This window comes from Rattus norvegicus, chromosome 3 (assembly GCF_036323735.1).
Source record: "Rattus norvegicus strain BN/NHsdMcwi chromosome 3, GRCr8, whole genome shotgun sequence".
NCBI lineage: Eukaryota > Metazoa > Chordata > Mammalia > Rodentia > Muridae > Rattus > Rattus norvegicus.
Window position 1 is genome coordinate 38,605,878 of NC_086021.1, and position 21,945 is coordinate 38,627,822.

At 50.1% G+C, this 21,945-nt stretch overlaps 1 protein-coding gene across 4 annotated transcripts in view; it reads right to left on the reverse strand.

Annotated features, from left to right (window-relative positions):
* Positions 1-1,829: 1,829 nt before the first annotated feature.
* Positions 1,830-21,945, reverse strand: part of Traf1 (TNF receptor-associated factor 1) — a 31,935-nt gene continuing 11,819 nt past the window's right edge. For 3 of the 4 annotated variants that reach the window (XM_039105872.2, XM_006233999.5, XM_039105873.2), the window contains exons 6-10: positions 19,843-19,908; positions 18,931-19,341; positions 17,476-17,653; positions 15,590-15,738; positions 1,830-14,454 (exon numbers count right to left, since the gene is read on the reverse strand). In XM_039105872.2, coding sequence (XP_038961800.1) covers positions 14,236-14,454; positions 15,590-15,738; positions 17,476-17,653; positions 18,931-19,341; positions 19,843-19,908 — 1,023 coding nt within the window. In that variant the 3' untranslated portion in view covers positions 1,830-14,235. The remainder of the gene's footprint in view (positions 14,455-15,589; positions 15,739-17,475; positions 17,654-18,930; positions 19,342-19,842; positions 19,909-21,945) is intronic. The other variant, NM_001271240.2, reaches the window with a different exon arrangement.

A 21,945-nucleotide genomic window follows, 5' to 3' on the forward strand; every position in this document is an offset into this window, starting at 1 on the left:
ACCCAACAAACAGCAGGTAGGGTTCTTTTCCTTATTGTCAAGTCTCATCTTCTGGTCAAAAAATCCCCCACCTTTCTCCTTTAGCTCACCATGTTCATGTCCTTCCTGTAGCCACCTTCTCCACACTCGTGACCATTCAAAGGCCAGAGGGGTGTAGATGGAAAAGAAATACTTCAGGGAGATCTGGAACCCCACAGCCACAGGTGAGAGACTCTGCCTGGTCTCTTAGGACATTGGCAGGCTACGGTCACACCTATTGGGCCTGCCTTACAGTATTCCCTAGACCTTGGCAAGAGAGATCCAGAGGGATCCACAACACTACAGGAAAAGGCCATTTCCTTCATCTCTGTAGCAGGACAAAGAACTGTGAGCAAAGTGCTAGCCATGGAGACTCTTCCGTACCAGCAACCAGGCTAAACTGCCCATCTTAGACAAAGTAGAGGCTAGTAAGGACCTGAAGGACCAGCAAGAGAGCAGAGAAGAGTCGTAGGCCACGGTCAGGGAGTTGCAGGAACTCTACCCAAGGTAAGGGCTGCAGGGTTCAGTCTGACCCAGTTTCCTCTCTAAGCAAGGGCCATCCTGAGAATGTGATCTGATGTCATTCCAAGCTGTGTTTCAAACATCCTGTCTGCTCTCCTGGCAGGGAGACATAGTAGTTTTGCTGTCTATTTATCATGATGCTGGCCTTGGGAGGTTAAGTGATACATTTTCCGTTCCTTGAAATGGGGACTTCTCCCTAAAGGAGTTTTAAGGTGGTGCAAGATGCTAGGAAGATTCCAAGAGGCAGCTAAACCTCCTTGAGCAGTAGCCCAACTTAAGCCGGCGACACAGAACCTAGACTTAGATCCAGCTTAACTCAAGATTGAGTTCTGCCATCTACTAGATGACAACTTTGGTTAAGGTGGCTGATGGACCAGGATTCCCTCCTCTGAGAAATGAGAGTATCAAATCTACAAACTGTAAATGGCAAACTATGAACCTGAGGGTAATGGATGGGTATGGGACTGATGGCCAACGTAGCTTCTTGGTGTGCTCAAGTTGTACAGTTTGCTGAGTTAACTTGATAAACAAGCAATCCTCAGTGTCCTAATTTGACCACTGCCTTTGCAAAAAACGAACAAGTAACACCACAACAAAACTCAAGAGTTAGGGGCTCGAGACCCCATATGTACAACAATGCCAAGCAACCAGAGCTTCCAGGGACTAAGCCACTACCTAAAGACTATACATGGACTGACCCTGGACTCTGACCTCATAGGTAGCAATGAATATCCTAGTAAGAGCACCAGTGGAAGGGGAAGCCCTGGGTCCTGCTAAGACTGAACCCCCAGTGAACTAGATTGTTGGGGGGAGGGCGACAAGGGGGGGAGGATGGGGAGGGGAACACCCATAAAGAAGGGGAGGAGGAGGGGGATGTTTGCCCGGAAACCGGGAAAAGGAATAACACTCGAAATGTATATAAGAAATACTCAAGTTAATAAAAAAAAAAAAAAAAGGAAAAAAAAAAACCTCAAGAGTTTTGTAGCTCCTGCGACTGTAATTCAATTTCTTGCCTCGCATGCACGAAGTCCTGGGTTCTAGCTTTAGCAGTGCATAGCATCCAGCATGGCGTTACACCCCTGTAATTTTAGCTTGCAGAAAGACATGGAGATGAGGTCCTCTTCATTGACAAAGTAAGTTTTGAGGCCAGCCTGGGTTCCATGAGACCGTGTCCTAAACAAACACTGGGCAAGCAAACAATCCAGCACCATCACAGCCTAACACAGTGGGCAGATGCCTCTGTACTGCGTTTGTGACTACAGCCTCATAAATGAGCCCACAACGTTGTCTTTTTAGCGGCCCTTTTGACATTTTCATTTTAATATGTGAAACCTGGCTACTTGTCTCTGGGAGAGTTTATGGGAAAAGTGCTTCCAGCTGGCTTTGGGGCAGCCCATAAAAATGTCCTGAAAACTTTGCCCAGTTAGAAATGAGAAACGGCTGGCAGCCGAGCCAGTGACGCCACAGGCCACGCTGAGGCCCACTGTGCTCATTATCAAGAGAGTCCTCCTTCATTCCTTCCTGGTGTCTGGTCAAAGGATGGGGCCCAGGAGCTGTTAAAGAGAAACCGCAGCTTTCAAATAGCAGATAAATACATCCTTCACACACACACACACACACACACACACACACACACACACACACACACACACACACACACACACACACACGGCCTCTGATTCAGACTGTTTGAAAGGGTGTGGACGGAAGAGGGAAGAATTTCCATAGAATAGCTGCAGAGGCTGATGAAGACCCTCGTTTTCTGCTTCAATCTCTTCCTGGTCCCAGGCTCGAGTCCTTTCTGGAAGTCCTCCTTGGCAACTTGGCCGCAGCAAAGATTCGTGCACCGACGGGACTTAAAGACCTCCATAGGAAGCTTCTAGATCAGGGTCAAGTTTAACCTTAGCTGGCATCAGATTCACAACCCTGTCTACTCTCTATCCCAAACTGGCCTTCTGATCTAATATATAAGACTGGCTGCGGACTGTACTCTGCAGTTTCCACTCAGTATCTTGGACCGTAACTCACCTGGATTGGGCTCTTCACGGCTGGATATTTACTTCCTGGGCAGTCCCCGCCTCTTCCGTTGGGGGGGGAGTGGTTAGGATCCCATAGGCAGGGATAGATACCCACTTGTACACCCCTAGAGGGAGCGCCGCTTCTCTGCTCATCACGGTTTATTGGGGGGATGCCTAGTACAAAGTTCAGTAACACAGCTTTCTGTCGAGCTGGTCAAGGGTTGCCCTGGGCATGGGGTTGGAGAGTGTGGGTGGAAGAGCGTCTTCTAAATGGTTCTCTGACACAGCCATTCACCGGAGCTATGCTCCGGACACCCACTTGCTAGGGAGTGTAGTCTTCGCCTCATAACCTCTGAAGCCCAATGATATGTTGAAAGAAAACGATTCATCCATTTGTCTGGATGGGCAGTGCTTGGCTGGATGAGCACCTCTCCCCATCCCATGACCTTTCACAGCCAGCTACAGCAAAACCTGTGTACCCTCTTCCTGCTTCAGTCTCAGGAGCCTGCCCTGGGACACTAGGCTACCAGATGTTCTGATACACAAAACATACTAAGACTGACCGCAGACTCCAGGTATCCTGCGGAGTTGGGGAGGGGCATTAGAGTCCAGTAGGACATTCACAGAACCGTAGAGGGATGGAATACGAAGCCAGAACCAATTTTTGCCCTTGGAAAATATGGTCTCCTTGTCAAATTTCTTTTGTTTTAGAAGAGATTGGCAAAAAGTCTGGATTTGTGTATGTACGAGTGTGTGAAAAATTGTAACTTTAGTTTTTTATTTTTCCCGAGACAGGGTTTCTTTGTGTAGCCTTGGCTGTCCTGGAACTCACTTTCTAGACTAGAGCTGGCTTTGAACTCAGATCCTCCAGATTCTGCCTTCTGAGTGTTGAGATTAACGGCACTCTCTGCCGCCACCACCACCAGGCCAAATTCTAGCTTCTGAAAGCTGACAATTAATTCAAACGATTTGAAAGAAAGCTCAGGTGCTTTCTTTTATGACAGCCCCCAGAAGAGTGCAGCATTAGCTGCAGGTGTGTGTTCTGACCTCCACAGATTAAACTAGAAAGAGACATGCGTGCTCTAGCCTCTTTCCTCTGCAGATGTGGGTCTGCATGGAACAAGGCTCAGGAATCAGCCCTCAGAGGAGTGTGTTGCATATCCCAGCAGAAGCTGTCTGGGGACATCGTTACTCAGGAGCAGCGATGTTCTCTTAGACTCCTGGTCTGAGGGCCTTGGAGAGTTTTATTTGCCTCAGTAACCACGTGTGGGAGTAGACACCAGGAACTGTGTTGTATGGAACCAAGCTTTGTCGTTTAGAAAGCTCTGAGAAGAATGTGGGACCTCTGCACAGAGTATGTAGGACTTCAGGCCTGTCCTCTGAGTCTGTGTCTCATGTCTGGCCTTTTTTGATCCTTCCACACAGTCATAGCTGTGTCTGTAAAAGTATATCCTTTTACCCCTCCACCAAAGACATGAAGTGCTTTCTGGAATAAGGAATGCTATAAACAACTAACTCCAGGTAAACAGCAAATGCTCCAAAAGAGAAAAGATGACTGATAAGCGACTGCTCCGATGAGTCACCACTAGAATGAACCTCCCAGGACTTCACACAGAGCAGATGCTCTGGACAGAGCAGGGGTGGGGGCGGGGTTGAGGCGGGGGCGGGGCGGGGGTGAGGCGGGGGTGGGGCGGGGGTGGGGCGCAGGGCTTAGAGAGGGAGACAAGGGCCCTGCCCTTTCCACATGTGTAATATTGCAGCCTTGGTTCCTCAGCTACGCAATGGTGATAACCCCAGAGCCTGCCTCATCGGAGTTGTGGAGAGGACTGGTCCGTAAATGTTATTCAGGCATCTAATAGATGAGGTTTATGTCTGAGTGGGGCCGTTCTCTTTTTGACTAAGTGACTAGAGAGTCTTGGCAAGAAATCCACAGGTAGGGGAAGTCATGGGTCCTGCTAAGACTGAACCCCCAGTGAACTAGACTGTTGGGGGGAGGGCGGCAATGGGGGGAGGGTGGGGAGAGGAACACCCATAGGAAGGGGAGGGGGGAGGGGAATGTTTGCCCGGAAACCGGGAAAGGGAATAACACTCGAAATGTATATAAGAAATACTCAAGTTAATAAAAAAAAAAAAAAAAAAAAAGAAATCCACAGGTGTCCATATTCTCTGTGCTTCTTGCCTGCTTACCAAGTCAGGTTGCCCCATTACTCTCCCAGCATGCTTAGGGGCTGTAGGTGTTTCCTATCTGCTCCACCACTTCCCTTTGCCCTCTCTGTGTCTGTTTTCTGGAAGTCTCTGACAGTTTTTTGCAAGCTTCCCTGCTCCGACCATGCCCTGAGCTGAGTTGCATCATTTTTAAAAATGTTACTTTTAAACATTCATTTTACTTTTAATTACAGGTCTCTGTGTGGGTGTGTGGGCCTTCATGCAGATGCTCCAGTTACCAGAGATATCAGATCCCCTTGAAGCTGGAGTTACAAGTGGCTGTGAGTTGCCCCACGCGGGTGCTCAGAACCAAACGAGGCCTCCCCAAGAAGAGCAATACTCTTCACGGCTGACCTGTCTCTTCAGCCCCCATCTTTTTTATTTTTATGTGGATGTGTGCATACATGTTTGTGAGTGTTTATGTTGTATACATGCGGGTATATGTTGTGTGTGTACACACGGAGGTCAGAGGCCAATCCTGGATGTCATTCTCAGGAATGCTATTAGTCTCCTTTGAGACAGGATCTCTCACTGGACCTGGAGTTCCCTAATTCGGCTAGGCTGGTTGGTCAGTGAGGTCTCCTGTCTCCAGGTCCCCAGCGCTGGGATTTTTAAGCACACACTGCTATGCCGTGCTTCTGAGGGGTCTGAGGATTGAACTCAGGTTGTCATGTTTGAGAGGCAAACACTTACCAGCTGTTCCCTAGTCCCTCCAGTGTCATCCTGGACAGTAACCTGACTTTCTGGCTTCATAGATGTGTACGTGTCTCACGGTATCCTGGAGGGGTCTTGGGGATGATGGAGGGCAGTTCCCGAGGGTAGGACAGTTAGGAAAGTCCAACTCTCTAGCACTGCTAAGTAGCCTTGGTCAACTCAGGGTCTGCCTAAGTGCCAGTCATCGACTGTTGCGTCATCACTGTTGTGTAGGGGATTCCAGGTTAAGAGTATCAACATTAGGGGTTGGGGATTTAGCTCAGTGGTAGAGCACTTGCCTAGGAAGCGCAAGGTCCTGGGTTCGGTCCCCAGCTCCGAAAAAAAGAACCAAAAAAAAAAAAAAAAAAGAGTATCAACATTAACCTGGGGCCTGTCACAAATTCTCCATCCCATCAAACCACGGAAGGGAGGGCCTGGCATTATGGGTCATAATATGGGAGAGCAGGTTTCCGGCCAGGTTTGTTTGGGACTTCTGGACATATTAGTGGATTTCAGTTTGTGAACAGCAGCAGTTTCTAATTCTGGTGAAGCTCTCACAGACCCAGTCTGGCAGATGGTGGGTGTTAAGCAATGGTTTCCTTGACGGGCTTCCACTGTTCTGTGACAGTCCCAACCCCATGATGAGACCTCAGCTACGTATGGGAATAAGTAGGACAAAGGGTCCCTGTCCGGTGAGGTGGTGAGTGTCAACCTATAATATTACTTCCCTAAGTTCATCCCATGTGCTGAGACAACCCACCATCTTCACTTTCTATTTTTTGACATTGGAATTAGGAATCATTTTAACATACTTTATATGTTTAAATTTTAGGTTTTCACCTATCCTGGATACCATCTTATAGTTGAAAATATAAACCCAGAAGGCATGAACTTCCTTACAGGATTTCAGTTATTAAGCGGGGAAGATATAGGAGAAGTAGAAAACCATCCATAGAACTGCAGGCTTCCCCGTCCATCCTTCCTCCAGCCGAGGCTCAGGTTACATTCCTTCAATAAAGCCCCAGACCCTTGGGATTTGCTATCTCTGGGGCCACCTGGCCCCTTGTCTCCAGATCACCTTCTAAGAAGGTGACTTGACCTAGAGGCAAGTTGGGCCCTGGCCTAGCTGGGTGGGGCAAGTTGCAGGCTACCATAGGCTGTCAGCTGAATGTGCCCCACCCCAGGGGGTCTTGCCTGGGGTGCAGAGTTCATTTGGAACAGTTTTTCCTGCTGTGGGGGCAGGGGCGCCTGCCAATGTCTACGGACTAAGTTCCCCTACCCCTTAGCTACTGTCACATCTCTGGCTGCCAGATAGTGCCCTGAGCACTGGCATCAGCCCTGGGCAGGGCTCCGGGAAGGCATCGAAGATAAAACGAGTCTTGAAGCTCCATAAGGAGGAAGGAAGCCCTCCCACTCCATCTCTGCTGGCCTCCTGAATGAGGTTCCTCTCTGGAGCCCTCACAGTAACAGATTCATAAGGTTAGGAACTGGACCCTTAAGGAAACACAGCCCAGAAGCCAGCATTAAGCCTCCCTCTGCTGCCAGCATCCGGGGGTTTAGGGAACACGATTGATCGGCACACCTGTTCATTTGATAGCTAAATGGCATCTTAGTATAATTATCCCAATGACGCTGTTGATGTCCTATTTACTTAAAGTAGGACATAACCTTATTTTGAATTGTGATTTATTTTGTACACTTAAAAACAAACTCACATTTAGAGATCATGTTGCGTGAGGGTAAAATAGGTTTTTTAGACTCAATCATTTGGGCTGATTTATTGCGAATAACTGACTTGATTGTGGAATCCGCTGAGGCCATTGGCCCCCCGCCCCCAGCTGGCCCCAGGACCCGCAATGGGCCAGGCTGGCTGCCCTTCCTGCACACAAGGTGACTTTCGTTTTCAGAGAAGCCTCAGTTTGGTTCCAAGCACCTGCTAACAGATCAACTAGGATAACCCTTTCATTAAAACTGACCAATTATAAATGGTAATTACACCCACAAAATTCCTTTCCAGTCACACCTAGATGATTACTGAATAATTAGAGGCCATAAAGAAGCCAGATCCGTCCATCAAATTAGCCAGGGCATTGATGAAGCTGCTACCTCCCCAGGCTACTGCTATGCACAGGAGAACAAGGAGGCAGCCTGAGCCAAGGACGAACCTGGAAGCTGAGGCTTAATCTAGGGGGTCGGGGCATTACTATGCAGAGGGAGGCCTGGGAAGAGAGGGGTGCAGTAGCAGCTCGGGGTTGTTTAATAGCTTCCTGATACAGTAACGTACTCCTGTGTGTGTCTTCTAAGCATCCGGGTTTCAGTCTGCAGGTTATAAAAACAGACACCGCAGCCAACGGATGTTTACTGAGAGCCTGGGGATGTAGCTCAGTGGTGGAGTGTGGACTTAGCACATAGGAGATCCTGGATTCAATCCCCAGCATAAAACCATACATGAAAACAGCATGAGTTCTGTTCGACGCACTGGTGTTCGAGAAGGTCCAGTGAGTTATCGTTCAGCATTGGTTATAACGAATAGTTTCCTGAGCCAGGCTTGGGGCTGAGGATTTATTCAGATTACTTTCTTTCCTTAACGCTGAGCTTGTACGGGAGCACATCTGTGACGCCATTTTATTAAAAAAGGAACACTCGAAAGCACTCTTGACCCTGGGCCGGTGGTTCAACAAGTAAAAGGTTAGCGTGCCAGCCTTCATTTTGGTGCTGGCTAGCTCTTCTCTTGATTAGAATACTTTCCTAGGGCTTAGTACACCAGCGGCTTCAGGCATTGGTATTCTGTCTAAGCTCCACCCCCCTCAGCTACCTGGCAACAGCCAGGTATGCTCCGCCCCACAGTTGCCTGGCAACAGCCAGCTGTACCTGGCTATAAAGGGGGGTGCTCACCCCCCCACCCCCTTCTTGGTCCTTGTTCTTCTGCTCTCTGCTCTGTTCTCTTGCCCTCTTCCCTGGCCCTTCTCTCCCCATCCCTCCTCTTCCCTCCATGTGCTCATGGCTGGCTTCCTTTCCTTCTCCCTTCTGCTCTTCTTCTCTCATTAAACCTCTCCACATGGAACCATGTTGGTTTGGTGTGTTCTGTCTGGACATGAGCCGAGATTTAAACCCCAACACTGGGGTCAAGCCCATCACTGAAAAAAGAAAATCAAAGCAAGAAGACCTTTTCAAAGTACAAAGTGCCACCCCTCTGTCCTGGAGAAGCTTGTGTGAGGCCCCAGAGCAGCTGGCACTGGGTGCACAGATCCACAGCTTCAGCCTGGTCAAGTGTTGTGGTGCTAGAGGAAGGTTTCCTTCTAAGACCCAGTGCAGCCACCTCTGAGCCTTGCAGGAACCTCGGTTTCGTTATCCAAAAAACACGGACTATGGTTAGCCTTGCCAGGGAGGTTGGGAGCTTGCTCATAGGCCCTTGAAAGGCCCCAGAACCATTGAACCAACCTCTCCTGAGACCCTCGTTGGCAAGGAGATGGCAGTTGGGGCTGGCTTACACCCAGCAAGGTTTCAGAGCCAGCTGTGCTGAGCCAGCGAGAGCTAAAAATAAGACACCAGGGGGGGCGGTGGGGGGCGGGAGTAGGGGAGGGGTGGGGGACACTCACCTACCACCAGTACTCCCCATCTGAAGGGATGTGTGCGCATAGGGGGATTCCCGTCTCCAGCTCTGCAGAGCCGGCCACAGGCCACTCGGAGAGGGTGGAGCCTGTTCCTTTCGGCCAAGGCAATCCAATCCCGTGATTGGATGTGAAGCTCACGTGACCTGGTGGCTAGGTTTCTAAGTTTCCTAGAAATCTAATATCCAGAACGTGGAAATCTTTAGCATGTCAGCCACATGAAACGTTGGCGAGATAAGCGAGATTCTCTCTTTGCTATCAAGTCTGTGTGTGTCATAGATTTCAGCAAGTCCCAACTGGGTGCAGCCACAATTCAAGGGCCCCGTTCATTTCTTGTGACTGCTGGAACACATTACTACATACCTAGTGGCTGGAAGCCACGTGTCTCCTCCAGCCCTGGAGGTTAGCAGCCTGAATCGAGATTTTCAGGGTCAGATCAAGTTGTCAGGCTCTGGTAAAGGTGCCCCATGTGGCACACACGGGCCTCAAGTTCAGCCGCATACGAAAGTTTCTATTGTCTCTGTTTCTCTCTTCATTTTCCTCTTCTCTGCCTTGGGGGTCTTATTCTTTTCATAATCTCTCTGGTGATGACCTTGGGCCCCCTGGGGGAATCCAAGATGCTCTCTCAAATAAAGATATTTAACTTAATCGGAACTCATTTCCCACATCCAAGTCTGCGCAAATGAAGGGCTGTCTCAAGCTTGCCTTAAGTTCGCCCACATGCTTTAGTGATCGCTCTGCTGGATAGGTGGCTCCAGGGGGCAAAGGCGAGAGTGTAATCAGACTCCCACTGAAGCCAAAGCTCGGTCACAAACTAACTGTAGGCCATGGGGCAAGTTACCTCCTATCCCAAGACAAGGCTACACTTGTCTTACCTGTGAAATTGATAACTTTCTCAGATGAGGGCAACATGATTAGAAGGTGAAGTGCTTGTATCTGCAAAGGAAGCTTTCCGAGCAGAAATGTGTGTGTGTGTGTGTGTGTGTGTGTGTGTGTGTGTGTGTGTGGTTGTGTTGTATGTGTATGTTATGTGTATGTGATGTGTGGTGCGTGTGTATCTGTGTGTGTATCTGTGTGTGTATGTGATGTGTGGTGCGTGTGTGTGTATGGATTATGTGTATCTGTGTGGTGTGTGTGTGTGTGTGTGTGTGTGGTGTGTGATATGGTATGTGTGTGTGGTGTTTGGTTTGTGTTGTATGTGTATGTTATATGTGTGTGGTGTGCGGTGTAGTGCGGTGTGTATATGTGTGTGGTATGTGTTCCCATGTACTAGGAGACCTGAGTTCTGGCAGTGTGTGGTGGTGCGCTGAGAGAGCTCACAGGGTTTAGTGGCCTCATTAGATAGATAGGAAGTGAAAATGGGCTTCTGAAAAGGTTGCTGCTCAGGGCCTATATCTATATTTATCACCACTCTTCTGCCTGTGGTGTGAGCTCAGAGATAGCACATGCTCTGAGGGCCTTGGGGTACCCTTATCACCTCACGGTGCACAATGTATATGGGACAGATGTAGCAGGGAGGAGCTGTGTTTCAAATAGGCTCCATCACTACTGGGATGGTGAGTACTGCATGGACAGATCTGTGCTTGGGGGTGAGAGTATGCAACGAGATCAGTTTTGTAGACAAGGAGATCTTCCACAGACGGACCCCAGCAGGCTCCTGGCTGTACCAGTATGGCAGGCTATGAGGCATGGTCCGAAGACTTAGGCCCATGGTGGCTTGGCTCTTCTGGAGGAGTTGCTTCCCTGAGTGCCCTCCTCTCTCCCCAAGCTCTTTCCCTAAAACCTCTACAAAGGGGCCTGACTGGGGAGACGGCTCAGTCGGTAAAGTTCTTGCTGCACAAGCCTGACAACCCGAGTTCAGTCCCCAGCACTACATAAGAAGCCACCTTCAAGCACATTCACACACGTAGATGTGTGTACACACACATGCTCACACACATACACATTGAAAGAAAGAGAGATGGGAGAGAGAGACAGAGACAGAGAGACACACACAGAGACAGAGACACAGAGACAGACAGACAGACAGACAGACACACACACACACACACACACACACAGAGAGAGAGAGAGAGAGAGAGAGAGAGAGAGCGAGCAAGAGCACCGTTCGTTTGTTGATAACTCTGCAAAGGAGTACAGTCCCTGTTGCTGGGGGTGGGGTGGGGAATGGATCCAACTACTCCATTGGCTTGTGGGAGGCTGAGGGTACAGGTTGTGTGTGTGGTGGGGAAGGCAAACGCCCAACCTGGTAGGTGGCCTGGTCCAGTGTCTGCCCCACTCTGGGTCTTCCTATTGCTCTTCAGTGGTTTCTGGATGGTCCTGTTAGCACGGCCTCTCGCCTCTCTGGCTTTCCCAGGAGGAAAAGGCTCCAGACAGGTGGGGCTTGAGGAAAGTTCCTAACAGAATGCCAAAGGCCCAAGTGACTATAATACCCAGCTCCCTGTGGTATGCTCCCTAAATCTCATCTGCGCCAATGCGTGCTCTCTGCCTAAACACATCCATGTGTGTGCATGCGTGCCCCAGATGGGGAGGCAAATGAAATGCAGCTTCTGGTGCAGGGTCACTAGGGGATCCCACCCAAGAAGCGTCCCCACCAAGCGAGTGCTGAGAGCAAGAGGCGCCGCTGTTGGGGAGGGAGGCTGGAGGGCTGGCAGCTGTTCCAGGAGGCATGCCACTTCTCATCTGACATCCTACCACTCACCCAAGTCCCCGGGGAGGACGCCACCGCGAGTAGTAAGCTTCAGACTCTGGAGGCAGAGACTCCCCTATTGCCTGTTTGTCCTTGAGAAAACTGCCTGACCTCTCTGAGCTGGTTCACCCCTGAAGTACTGCTTTCCAAAGACAGGAAAACTTCCCCAGCAGTGCCCTCAAGTATCTGGGATCATGGTGACTCTTCTTTCTGCCTGGTGCTTCTTTTATGAGTTCTTCTGCAAGTGTTTCTCATCTACAGAGAACCTCACAGTTAAAGGCACGAACCAGTTCTTCCCACTTTTTAGTCACTGTCTGCGGGTCGCCTGTGGACTCAACAACGTGGCCTGTGGCCTCTGAGCGGATGCAGGGTTGTCAATATCCTGCAGAGTTGACCCTCAGGCTGGGTGAAGGACCCCACCTGTTGCTTTTCAACCGTGTCATAGCTGGAGGTATCATTGGAGGGAAACCTGTAGGAAGGGAGGGAGATTGGACACTGAAGATGGGACTTGCAATGCCAGTGTTTCTGCCATGGTTGCTCTGGCCTCAGCTTTCCCATCTGTAAGTGGGTGCAAGCCTTTGTTCCTCAATGCGTGGCTGTGAGGGTGCAGGGAAATGAGATCTGCCAGCAGCTTGCCTCCCTGACCCCTTGGTCACCTGGAAGAGAACAACAGTGCAGGGCTTCTTTGGAAGATAAATGATCTGTCTGTTTAAACCACTGTCTCACCCTTCTGTTAGCAGACCCAGGGCCCTGTAGGTGTGCACTACTAGTTCGTACGTGATGCTTTCTGTGATCTGGCCACTTGGCCTATCTGTTTTGGCTGGGTCAGCCTTCCTCTCCAGCCTGTGGTCACCCAGCCCCTGCTTGCAGCCTAGACTTGTCTCATCCCTCCAAGGCTATTCTCTCCTCCACACCCGGATCTTCTGCATTTTAACATATTTCAGGCTGGCATTTGAGGCTCACTTCCTCCACGAAGCCTTTTCTCGTTTGTCCAGTGGCTTCTATGCTTTCCCCGACACTCTGCTTTCGCTAATTAGAAAAAATGCTGGCTTCCAGGTGAACTAGAAGATACAGGAGAGTGGGCTGCGTGTCTCAACATTTCCCCTGCAGTGCCTAGGCACGCGGCACACAGAGCTCTGTAACGCTTCGCCGAGAGCACAGTGCCTCTCACACTGTGTGTGTGAAGACATTCTCCTCCCATCAGAAGCACGCCGCCATTAAAGGTGTGGGGATGTAGCTAAGCAGAGAGCTGGCCCACCATGCAGGAAGCCCTGGGTTCGATCGCCAACACCTCATGTAACAGACAGGATGACACATGCCTTTGATCCCAGCGCTTGGGAGCCAGAGGCAAGAGAATCAGGAATTCAGCGTCATCCTTGACTATAAACTGAGTTTGAAACCAGTCTGGGCTACATGAGACTTTTTCTAGAAGGAGATGGGGGAAGGAGGGAGGGAAAGGAGGAGGAGTAAGAGTTGGAGGAGAGGGGAAGGGCAGGAGGGAGGGAGGAAAGAAGGAAGGAAGGAAGGGAGGGAGGAAGGGAGGAAGGGAGGAAGGGAGGAAGGGAGGGAGGGAGGGAGGGAGGAAGGAAGGAAGGAAGGAAGGAAGGAAGGAAGGAACATGGAGAGAGGAATGGCAGACCTAGTAGTGTATTCCCCCTTTGGCTGGGCACTCTGTGAGCAGTCATGACGGTGCATATGTTGGACACCAGCCCTAGACTTACATGGCTGGGTGTGCTTCTGTTTGTTGGGTAACTGGGCTGCTAGGTGTAGAGGTTTAGGTGAACAGGGAGCTGGAGGGATGAGAAGTAAAGGATTCTATTTCTCCAGAATCCTCTGTGGGATTGTCTCACCAGCAACAGGAAGCTTGAAATTCAAGGCTTTTGCTGTTGTTTGTTTTATCTGTAAAAGCATCAAAGGTCTTCAAATCCAGCCGGCAAGCATTTCCCAGGACAGCTTCTGGACTGACCTGTTTACATGTCTGTTAATGTAGGTACTCAACCCAGGACAGGTTAAATTCACATTCATGTCTGTCCCTTCTGCCCTGCGGTCCTAGTTTTCAGTCTGAACAGAGAGATGGGGCATTTTTCCCAGTTATACCCTGACCTCCAGAGAATGTCCGAGTAGGAGTGCCCCTCCACTTAGGCTCCACAACCTTGGCTCAATGTCCATGCCTCAGGCCAGGTTCTTGTCGTCTTGACCTAAACTGGTCTCAACATTCAGGACTTGCTGGCATGCTGGCCTCCTGGTGTTGTGGTCTGTGTGAAGAGAGCACTTCTGTCTTCTCCTCCACTGTCTCTGTACGCACAGCTCAAGTTCCTCCAGTCTCACATTAGCCACAGCCAACATGTTATGGCACTCAAGTCATGCCAACCTCGGCCCATCCTTGTCCTGGACTGTGGGCTCCAAGGGCAGGGCCTGCCTGTCTAACTAAGTCCCCCAGTCTAAGCTGGTTCCCTTCAGGAGACACTCGGGTCCATCTCTAAGCACTGGTGTCCACAATGCATTTGAGGAACATTGTATCATCTTTTACGTAGGCGTGCTTGGGCGACTGCAGCTTGCTGAGGGGGAAGAAGAGCGGGCAGCCGCTGGCCACGTTGGTCTCACTCTGCGGCCGCTGGAAGGAGGCTGAGCTCAGGTCAGGCCGGAAGGCATCAATGGCGTGCTCACGGTTGTTCTGGTCAAGTAGCATAAAGGTGACCTGTAAGGTAGGGGCAGGGAGAGGGTCAGGCTCCGTAAGACGGAAGCCCAGTGTTTGGGGTCAGGGGGCGCTGCATGCTCACTGCTTGGGCTGTGCTTCTGACCCTTAGTTCACACAGAGTGGGGGTGTCAGTGTCAGGACTTCCCATCTGTGCTAGGGAGTTGAAAGAACATCGGATTCTATAGCAGCTTCAAGCTTTGTCCTTCTCTGGCCCACACAGCAGGAAAGCAATGGAAATCCTTTCTGTGTGTGTGTATGTGTGTGTGTGTGTGTGTGTGTGTGTGTGTGTGTGTGTGTGTGTGTGTAAATCAGAGTCACCATCAGGTGTCTTCCTTAATTGCTTCCACCTTTTTTTATTTAGTCATTCATTCATTCATTTTTTTTTTCAGACTTAGAGATAACCGGTTACTGTAGCTTGGCTGTCTAGAAAGTCCCAGGGGGTCCTCATGTCCCCTCCTTCTCAGTTCTGGGATGGTGGGTGCCTGTTCCTGGCTTTCCATGTGAGTTCTGGGGAACTGGACTCATCTGAGCCTTCTCCCTAGGCCAACAGCAGTGGGGATTCTGATGTCATAGTTACACTGGCAGCTGACAGTACTGACAAGGAGGCGGCAGGACACACGTACCTAGCCTTGGATCCCGGCTCAGAAACTCTAGCTGGGACCTCCCTTGACCAGGCAGAGGAGGAGACTTCCTCTGGGGGGTTAGGGCTTCTGTCAAGCCTTGGGTCGGAGCATCTGCTGTACCCAGAGCTTCCCTGAGAAGTGGCTTGCCTAAGCAGGATGCAAACTCCGCCCTGGCACAAGCCCTTGACTGTACTCTAGGAAACGCTGCTTCTCATCACCTACTGAAGCTGTTTTTAAACTTGCTGGCACCGGACTCCCTGGGGAGGGCTTTAGACAGCCTAGCACTTGGGTCTTCACCCTCCTCAGGGTGTTCTGTCCCCAGACGCTGCAGTGCCTGCTCAGAGGGCTGGGGGAGTCTTGGCTGTGGAATTTGCATTCAGTTTCACTTTATAAATGGAAATTGACTACAGTAACCACAGGAAGCTTGCCTAGGCCTTTTAAGTCAATGGCTAAAGTCAGCGGGACCCAGGTTACCATGCCCTTCCCCAAACCATCTTCTCTGACGGCCATACCTTGTTCCGGAAAGGCCAGGGCAGCAGAGCGTCATATTCTCCCCTCATGATGACAATGAACAGGGACAGGTGGGTCTTCTTGCCTGAGCCATCCCCATTCAGGTACAGGCGCAGGCACAACTTGTAACCGTACTTGGCAGTGTAGAAAGCTGCAAGGTGAAGCCAGTGTCAGTACAGGACAGCACCGGGCAGTGTGGATAAGGGGATGGGGTCCAGCTGGCATGGACCTGAGGATATCGGGGGATGGGGCCCAGCTCTCTCCTCTAGAAGAGTGTTGAGGAAGGCCATGCTCTTGTTGCCTAACCCTGGGGCTGGCACCCAGCCTTCTGGTCACAGGGAAGGCCCCATACTTGACAGTGCTGACTCAGCAGTGGGGTTGAGCTAGCATTTGTGGTTTTAATTACTTCCCTGGGGTCCCTTGCTGCTTGCCTCCCAGTTACACATGGGAGCTACCATTTTAACCAGCCACCAAATAACCAGAGACTGAGCTCAGGAAGGGGAAGTGGCTGGGTATTGTTTTATGTCCTGTGACAGAATTAGGGTTAAGGCCCAGGCCTCCCAAATCTTGGCGTTGAGTTTTCTCTGTTGGGCCCTCCCTGGAGACTGGTGTGAAAAGGGCACTTCTTGTTTCTGCTAACCCTTGGGAATGGCCCTAAGAGGTGAGTCGTCATCAGTGACCAAGCATGGGGGCCTAATAGGGAGCTCTCTCCCTGGCGGCACAACCTTGGGCAGAGCTCTCTAGACAGCTCTAAGCCACCCCTGATGGGGACCCTACCTCCTTGGCTTAAGCTTATTTTTCTGTAAAACGAGGCTGTAAGGACAGGCACTTGGCAAGGCTCTCAAATGTCACATCCAGGAATGGCCTGGCCCTGGCAGATGGTATGGCTTCAACAGACCCAGAGCTGTGTGTAAATATTATATGTATGCCATTTATACACACACACACACGTGCACACACATGCGCACACACATGTGCATACACACATACACACATACACACATGCGCATACACATACACACATGCACACACACATGCACACACACATACATATACATATGCACACACATACATATACATATACACACATACACACATACACACATGCACACACACATACACACATACACACATGCACACACATACACACATGCACACACATACACACACATGCACACACACATGCACACACATACATATACATATGCACACATACATATACATATACACACATACACGCATACACACATATACACACATGTACACACACATACACACACATGCACACACATGCACACACATACATATACATATGCACACATACACACATACACACATGCACACACATACACACATGCACACACACATACACACATGCACACACATAGACACACACATGCACACACGTGCATGCACACACGCACAGATGCATGAAAATTTTATTACCAGTGAACAACAGAATAACAACAGCTATCAAGTCACTACTCTGTTAAATCGTTGTTTTGAGCAAGGGACCCAGAAATAAAGAGCCACTCATTTACTAATGCCGTGGTCTTCCCATCCTGCACACAGCTCCCCAGGGCTGCCTACTGCCCGGAGAGTCCCTCCATCTGCTCCACTCTCACCACTGACCTTAGGCTCCCAGGTCCCCTTCTCATCCCACTGCCTCAAGAAGAACCCTGACTTTACGGAGTGCAGGTGAGATTCAGGAGGAGAGAGGACTGCTGCTGTGCTCCTAAAAGCCAAGGGTCAGAGCACAGTCTCTGTCTCCCTCAAATCACTGGCCGGGACCCCAAACTGATCCAGCATGGCTGTTCTCACTCCATGCCTCTCAGGCCCCTAAGGCCTGTCTCCCCTACCAGTCTCTGTGCCCATGAGGCGGAGTTACCTGGAGAGAAGAGGCTGACAGTCCTGCCACACACTGATTCGTGGCACCGCTTGGTGACATTGGTGATCTTCCACAGGAAAGTACCATCAAAGGACGCCTCCTCCATGAGTCGCAGACTGTGCTCAAGTTTGCCCAGAACCTGGTCTTTTTGAGCCAGGGTCTGCTGTAACTCCACCACCTGCAGGGAAGGCTGGTTAGCCAGAGGTACCAGCACCCAGGTTGGGGGACTGTTTCGGATAGGGGAGCATGGGAATACATTCACCCCAGAGAGGTTTTCCTGTCTAAGCATCATCCAGAGCCTGAGCCTGCATTTGTACTGTCATGCTGCCCCATGCTTGGAGTCCCTTTCTCTTCTTGCTCCCCTGGTCACCAACTCTTAGTCATCCAGCAGGAGCCCAGCCCATGTATCCCTTCCTGTGAAGTCTCCAGCCATTGCCCTTAGCTGGCTGATCTCCCTCACCGTGTTTCACAGCTCTGACAATGATTTCCATCCTCCTGTCCAGGCTGTCCCCTCCCACCCCTGGTGGGCTCCTTTCCTCTCTGTTCATATCTTGCATGGTACCCAGTGGTATGGAGCCAGAAGTCTGGTGAGACGGAAACCCACCTTGGCCTCAGGGAATGTACTTTTCAACTGGGCTGAGGGTGTAAATGGTATAGATGGAGGCTTTGCCTGCCCATTTGGGCCCAGTGCTTGGACCCTGTAATAGGTTACCCAAAGAAATTTGAAAGAATAAACTTCAGTCATGAGAGAGAAGGTGAGCGGCTCACATCTCAGCAGCTTAAGTAGGGGTGGAACTAAAGGCAGGAGTGGTTAAGTGGGAGACAATGACGCAATGTTGCTTTTTATTTTAAACAAAGTAACAGGAGTCTGGCACTGGCTGGCTGAATTATGGAAAGTAATAGTCTTGAATACAGGAGGTGGGTTGAGAACTACGGACTCAAGTCAGTCTGAGGCTACAGTCTGTGTGTGGAGTATTAAAGAGACTGAAGCAGAGAATAAGAGAACACCACCGCCTACCACGCAGGCGAAGGCGTGGAAGGAATCGGTCTGCTAGAGTGTGAGCACTGACTATGGTTCCAGAGCAGTCGTGGGAGACAGGATGCAGGTTGTTCCACAGGCCCTGAGGGGCACAGCCAGGAACAAGTAGAGGGAAGACACGGCTTAGTGGAGAGAATTCTACAGCAATCACAACTGGTCAGCAATGGAGTGGCCAGGGAGGGGGCCATGGAGGAAGGGTTCCCAATGAATTCTAAGCAGAGGGCCTGCTTTGCATTGGATAGTGGGCTCTGGTTTTTAACCCAAGCTTCCAATTCAGGGTCTTAATAGCAGGTCCTGGTACACAGGGGAGATGGTCTTGGATGGAGGCAACTGCTTTGAGAGGGATGACTGGTGAGGAGGCTGGATGGCAGAGGGGCTCCCTGAGCTGACACTGAAAATACACCCATGTCACCTACCCTCTGCTCCAAGTTCAGGACGTGCTCTCGGTCCAACTGACTCTGGTGGATGGAGGCGGCCAGCGCCAGGTGGGAAGCCTCCACTTCCTTGTTGAGGACAGCAACTATGTTCGCGAACACACGCAGCTTCTCCTCCAGCTGAGCCAGCAGCTTCTCCTTCAGGAGGTGCTGCAAAGCCAGTTCTTCCTGGCTCTCACAGCAAGGTGCCCGGTAGCAGTCTACCTCCAGGTCCCCTGTCACTTCCACAGCTTCCTGAAGCTGCAGCTCCGACAGGTTCTGCTCCAGTGCCATGGGTGCAGAGCCCAGGTTGGGACCTGGTGAGGATTTCCACTCCTTTAGGACCCCCAGAAGCAGGTACAGGTGTGAGGACTGCGAGGTGGCCTCATGCTCCTGCACGGACTGTGGGCTCCCCTGGTGAGAGAGTGAGGGTCTTTATTAAACAGTGAAGTAGGAGACCCTGGGTACCAGCAAGGAGACGTGGCACCAAAAGCCACCAAGCCAGATCCACTCTCTCAGCAAAGGGGAAGTAGCTGTCAGTATAGGGTAGAGGTGGAGTGGAGCCATAAACAGGAATACAGTCCTTAGATATGCCCACAGAGAGCATCCATCATGCATCTCGGTCTCTAGTGTGACCATTCTGCCCCGCCCATCAGTGTAATGACAATTCAGGACCATGGAGAGGGGTGTGAGTGGGAGAGACTTGAGTGATGCTTCAGCGAGAGCTCAGGTGAGGCCTTAAGAGCCACTTCCCATTGTGCACATTGTGCAACAATGACATAATGGCGGGATTTGTTGCTTGGTAGCTCACTCGTGTAGGAGCCGCACGGAGGAGTAGCTTGTGTTTTGGGAAGCTTTGGTGAAGTGAGAGACACAGGGTCTGGGACCATGGACAGATTTGCCACTGTCACTTACCTTGAAGGAACAGCCAACACCTGCAAAGGGACACACGATTCCAGCCTCAGCCACATCAGGGAGAACCTGGAAATGATACCTGTATCACTGGAGGCTGGGAGGCATCCCCAGGGCTCACTCAAAGCAAAAGGAATGGACGAGGCCAGAACTGGCCAGGCATACGACTTGGCCCACTTTATTCCTTCTGCCTGGCCTAACTTGTTCTACTATAGGGATCTCAGTCCTGCTATAATTGTCCTACAGAAAGAGGACCAGAGCCCTACTGTACACAGACACACAGCAAAATGGAGCTAAGCCTTACTCTCTGGTTTCAGAATGCCGAGCAAATATATCACAAAAAGAGGTACGTAAACGTAGAACGTGCTGAAGGTGGTCCTTTGGCAACTTTGTGGGTCCTTCTTTCTCCCACCCTTTCAGCCCCCTAACACTAGGTAGGAGAGAGAAAAAGAATAGAGAGAAAAGGAAAGAGATCCCCGGATAAAGTCAGGGGTCTGAGGGGGCGATGCTATTACTACTTCCTGCTGATTAGGGAGGGTTGAGTCCCTTGAGGCAAGTTTTATCTTTGCTGTCAGGATATCTAATTTCTTCTTTTAGTTTCTTCTTTACACACGAGTACTTAAATAAGTCATGACCAACGGCGACCACTAACCAACCAACCAACAAGTCACCATGTCTCTCAGGGCCCTAGCATTTATTTACTGTCTAAAAAGTCCCCAGAATTCCCAACGTCACACAGAAACCACCTGCAGCTGGCAAAAATCACACCCCTGTGAGAGAGCACGAGGCGAATCGCAGACAAGTTCTGGGAACGATCTAAAGCAGCCCCATATCTCACACCTGGTTAAAATGAAAACATGTTCTTATAATAGTTCTGTGTTCTTTTTTTCCCAAGAAACCAGAACTCGAAAATTGTCACTACAATGTGCTGTATGTAACCACAATGAGAACAGTCTACATTTGTCAGGGCGGCTGAGATAAAGGACAGCAAGGTTGGCCCAGCAAAGATGTGGGTAGGGTAATGAAATGGGATAGACACCTTGGAAAACTCATGGAAGCAATTTATCATCAATCACTTAGCCCTGGCTGGTCTGGAACTCATATATAGAACGGGTTAGCCCCAAACTCACAGAAACCTCCTGCCTCTGTTATCAAATCCTCTCCCAAGTGCTGGGACTAAGCCCTGTGCCATCGTACTCAGCCAGCTCTGAACTTTTGATTCTCTGGCCTCCATTCCTTGCACACCGAGTGTAAGCATGTCCCACAGTCTCGGTGTATGAGATCGGGGGATTGAACCTAGGGCCTTGGGTGCCACATTAGCATTCTACTAACTGGGCTATGTTCCCAGCCCTATAGAAGTATTTTACAAAAAGCCAAGTCCTACTTAGATCAATTGCTGACAAGTCATAACTGACCCTACTCCACTCCTAGGAATTTATTCAAGAGACACAGAAACTCACGTCTACACAGAGATGTGTGCGAACACACATAGCAACTTAATTCACCACAATACCAATGTATTGGCAACTTTGGTATTTATTGATTTCTTAAAAACAAACCCACAGGAATATTATAACCTCAGGTTAAAACCACGCTGATTGTCAGATTGTCCGCCTGGCTGACTGTGATTTGCCTCATGCTCCAGCAGAGGTGTGATTTTGGCAGTCACAGATAGTTTCTGATACTGTGTGACATTTGGACTTCTGGGGACTTTTTAGAGGGTAGATAAATGCTAGGGCCCCGGGAGGGGAGGTGGGTTGTTGGTTGGTCGCTGTTGGTTTGTTAAGTAGTCATGCACAAAGAAGATAAAGGAAGAAGAACGAATTAGATATCCTGCTGGCAAGATCAAACTTGCTCCAAAGAACTCAATACCCCTAACAAACAGGAAGTAGTTTAACAATAATGTCTCCTCCTTTCTGACCCCTGACCTTATTTAGGGACCTCTTTCCTTTTCTCTCTATGCTTTTTCCCCCTCTCTCTCCTATCTAGTGTTAGGGTGTTGAAAGGGTGGAGAAGGGTGGGAGGAAGTAGTAAAAAGATGGGTGTAGCCTAAACTGGAAACCATCTGGAAACAGACAGAGGGTCACAAAATGGATCACAAAAAGT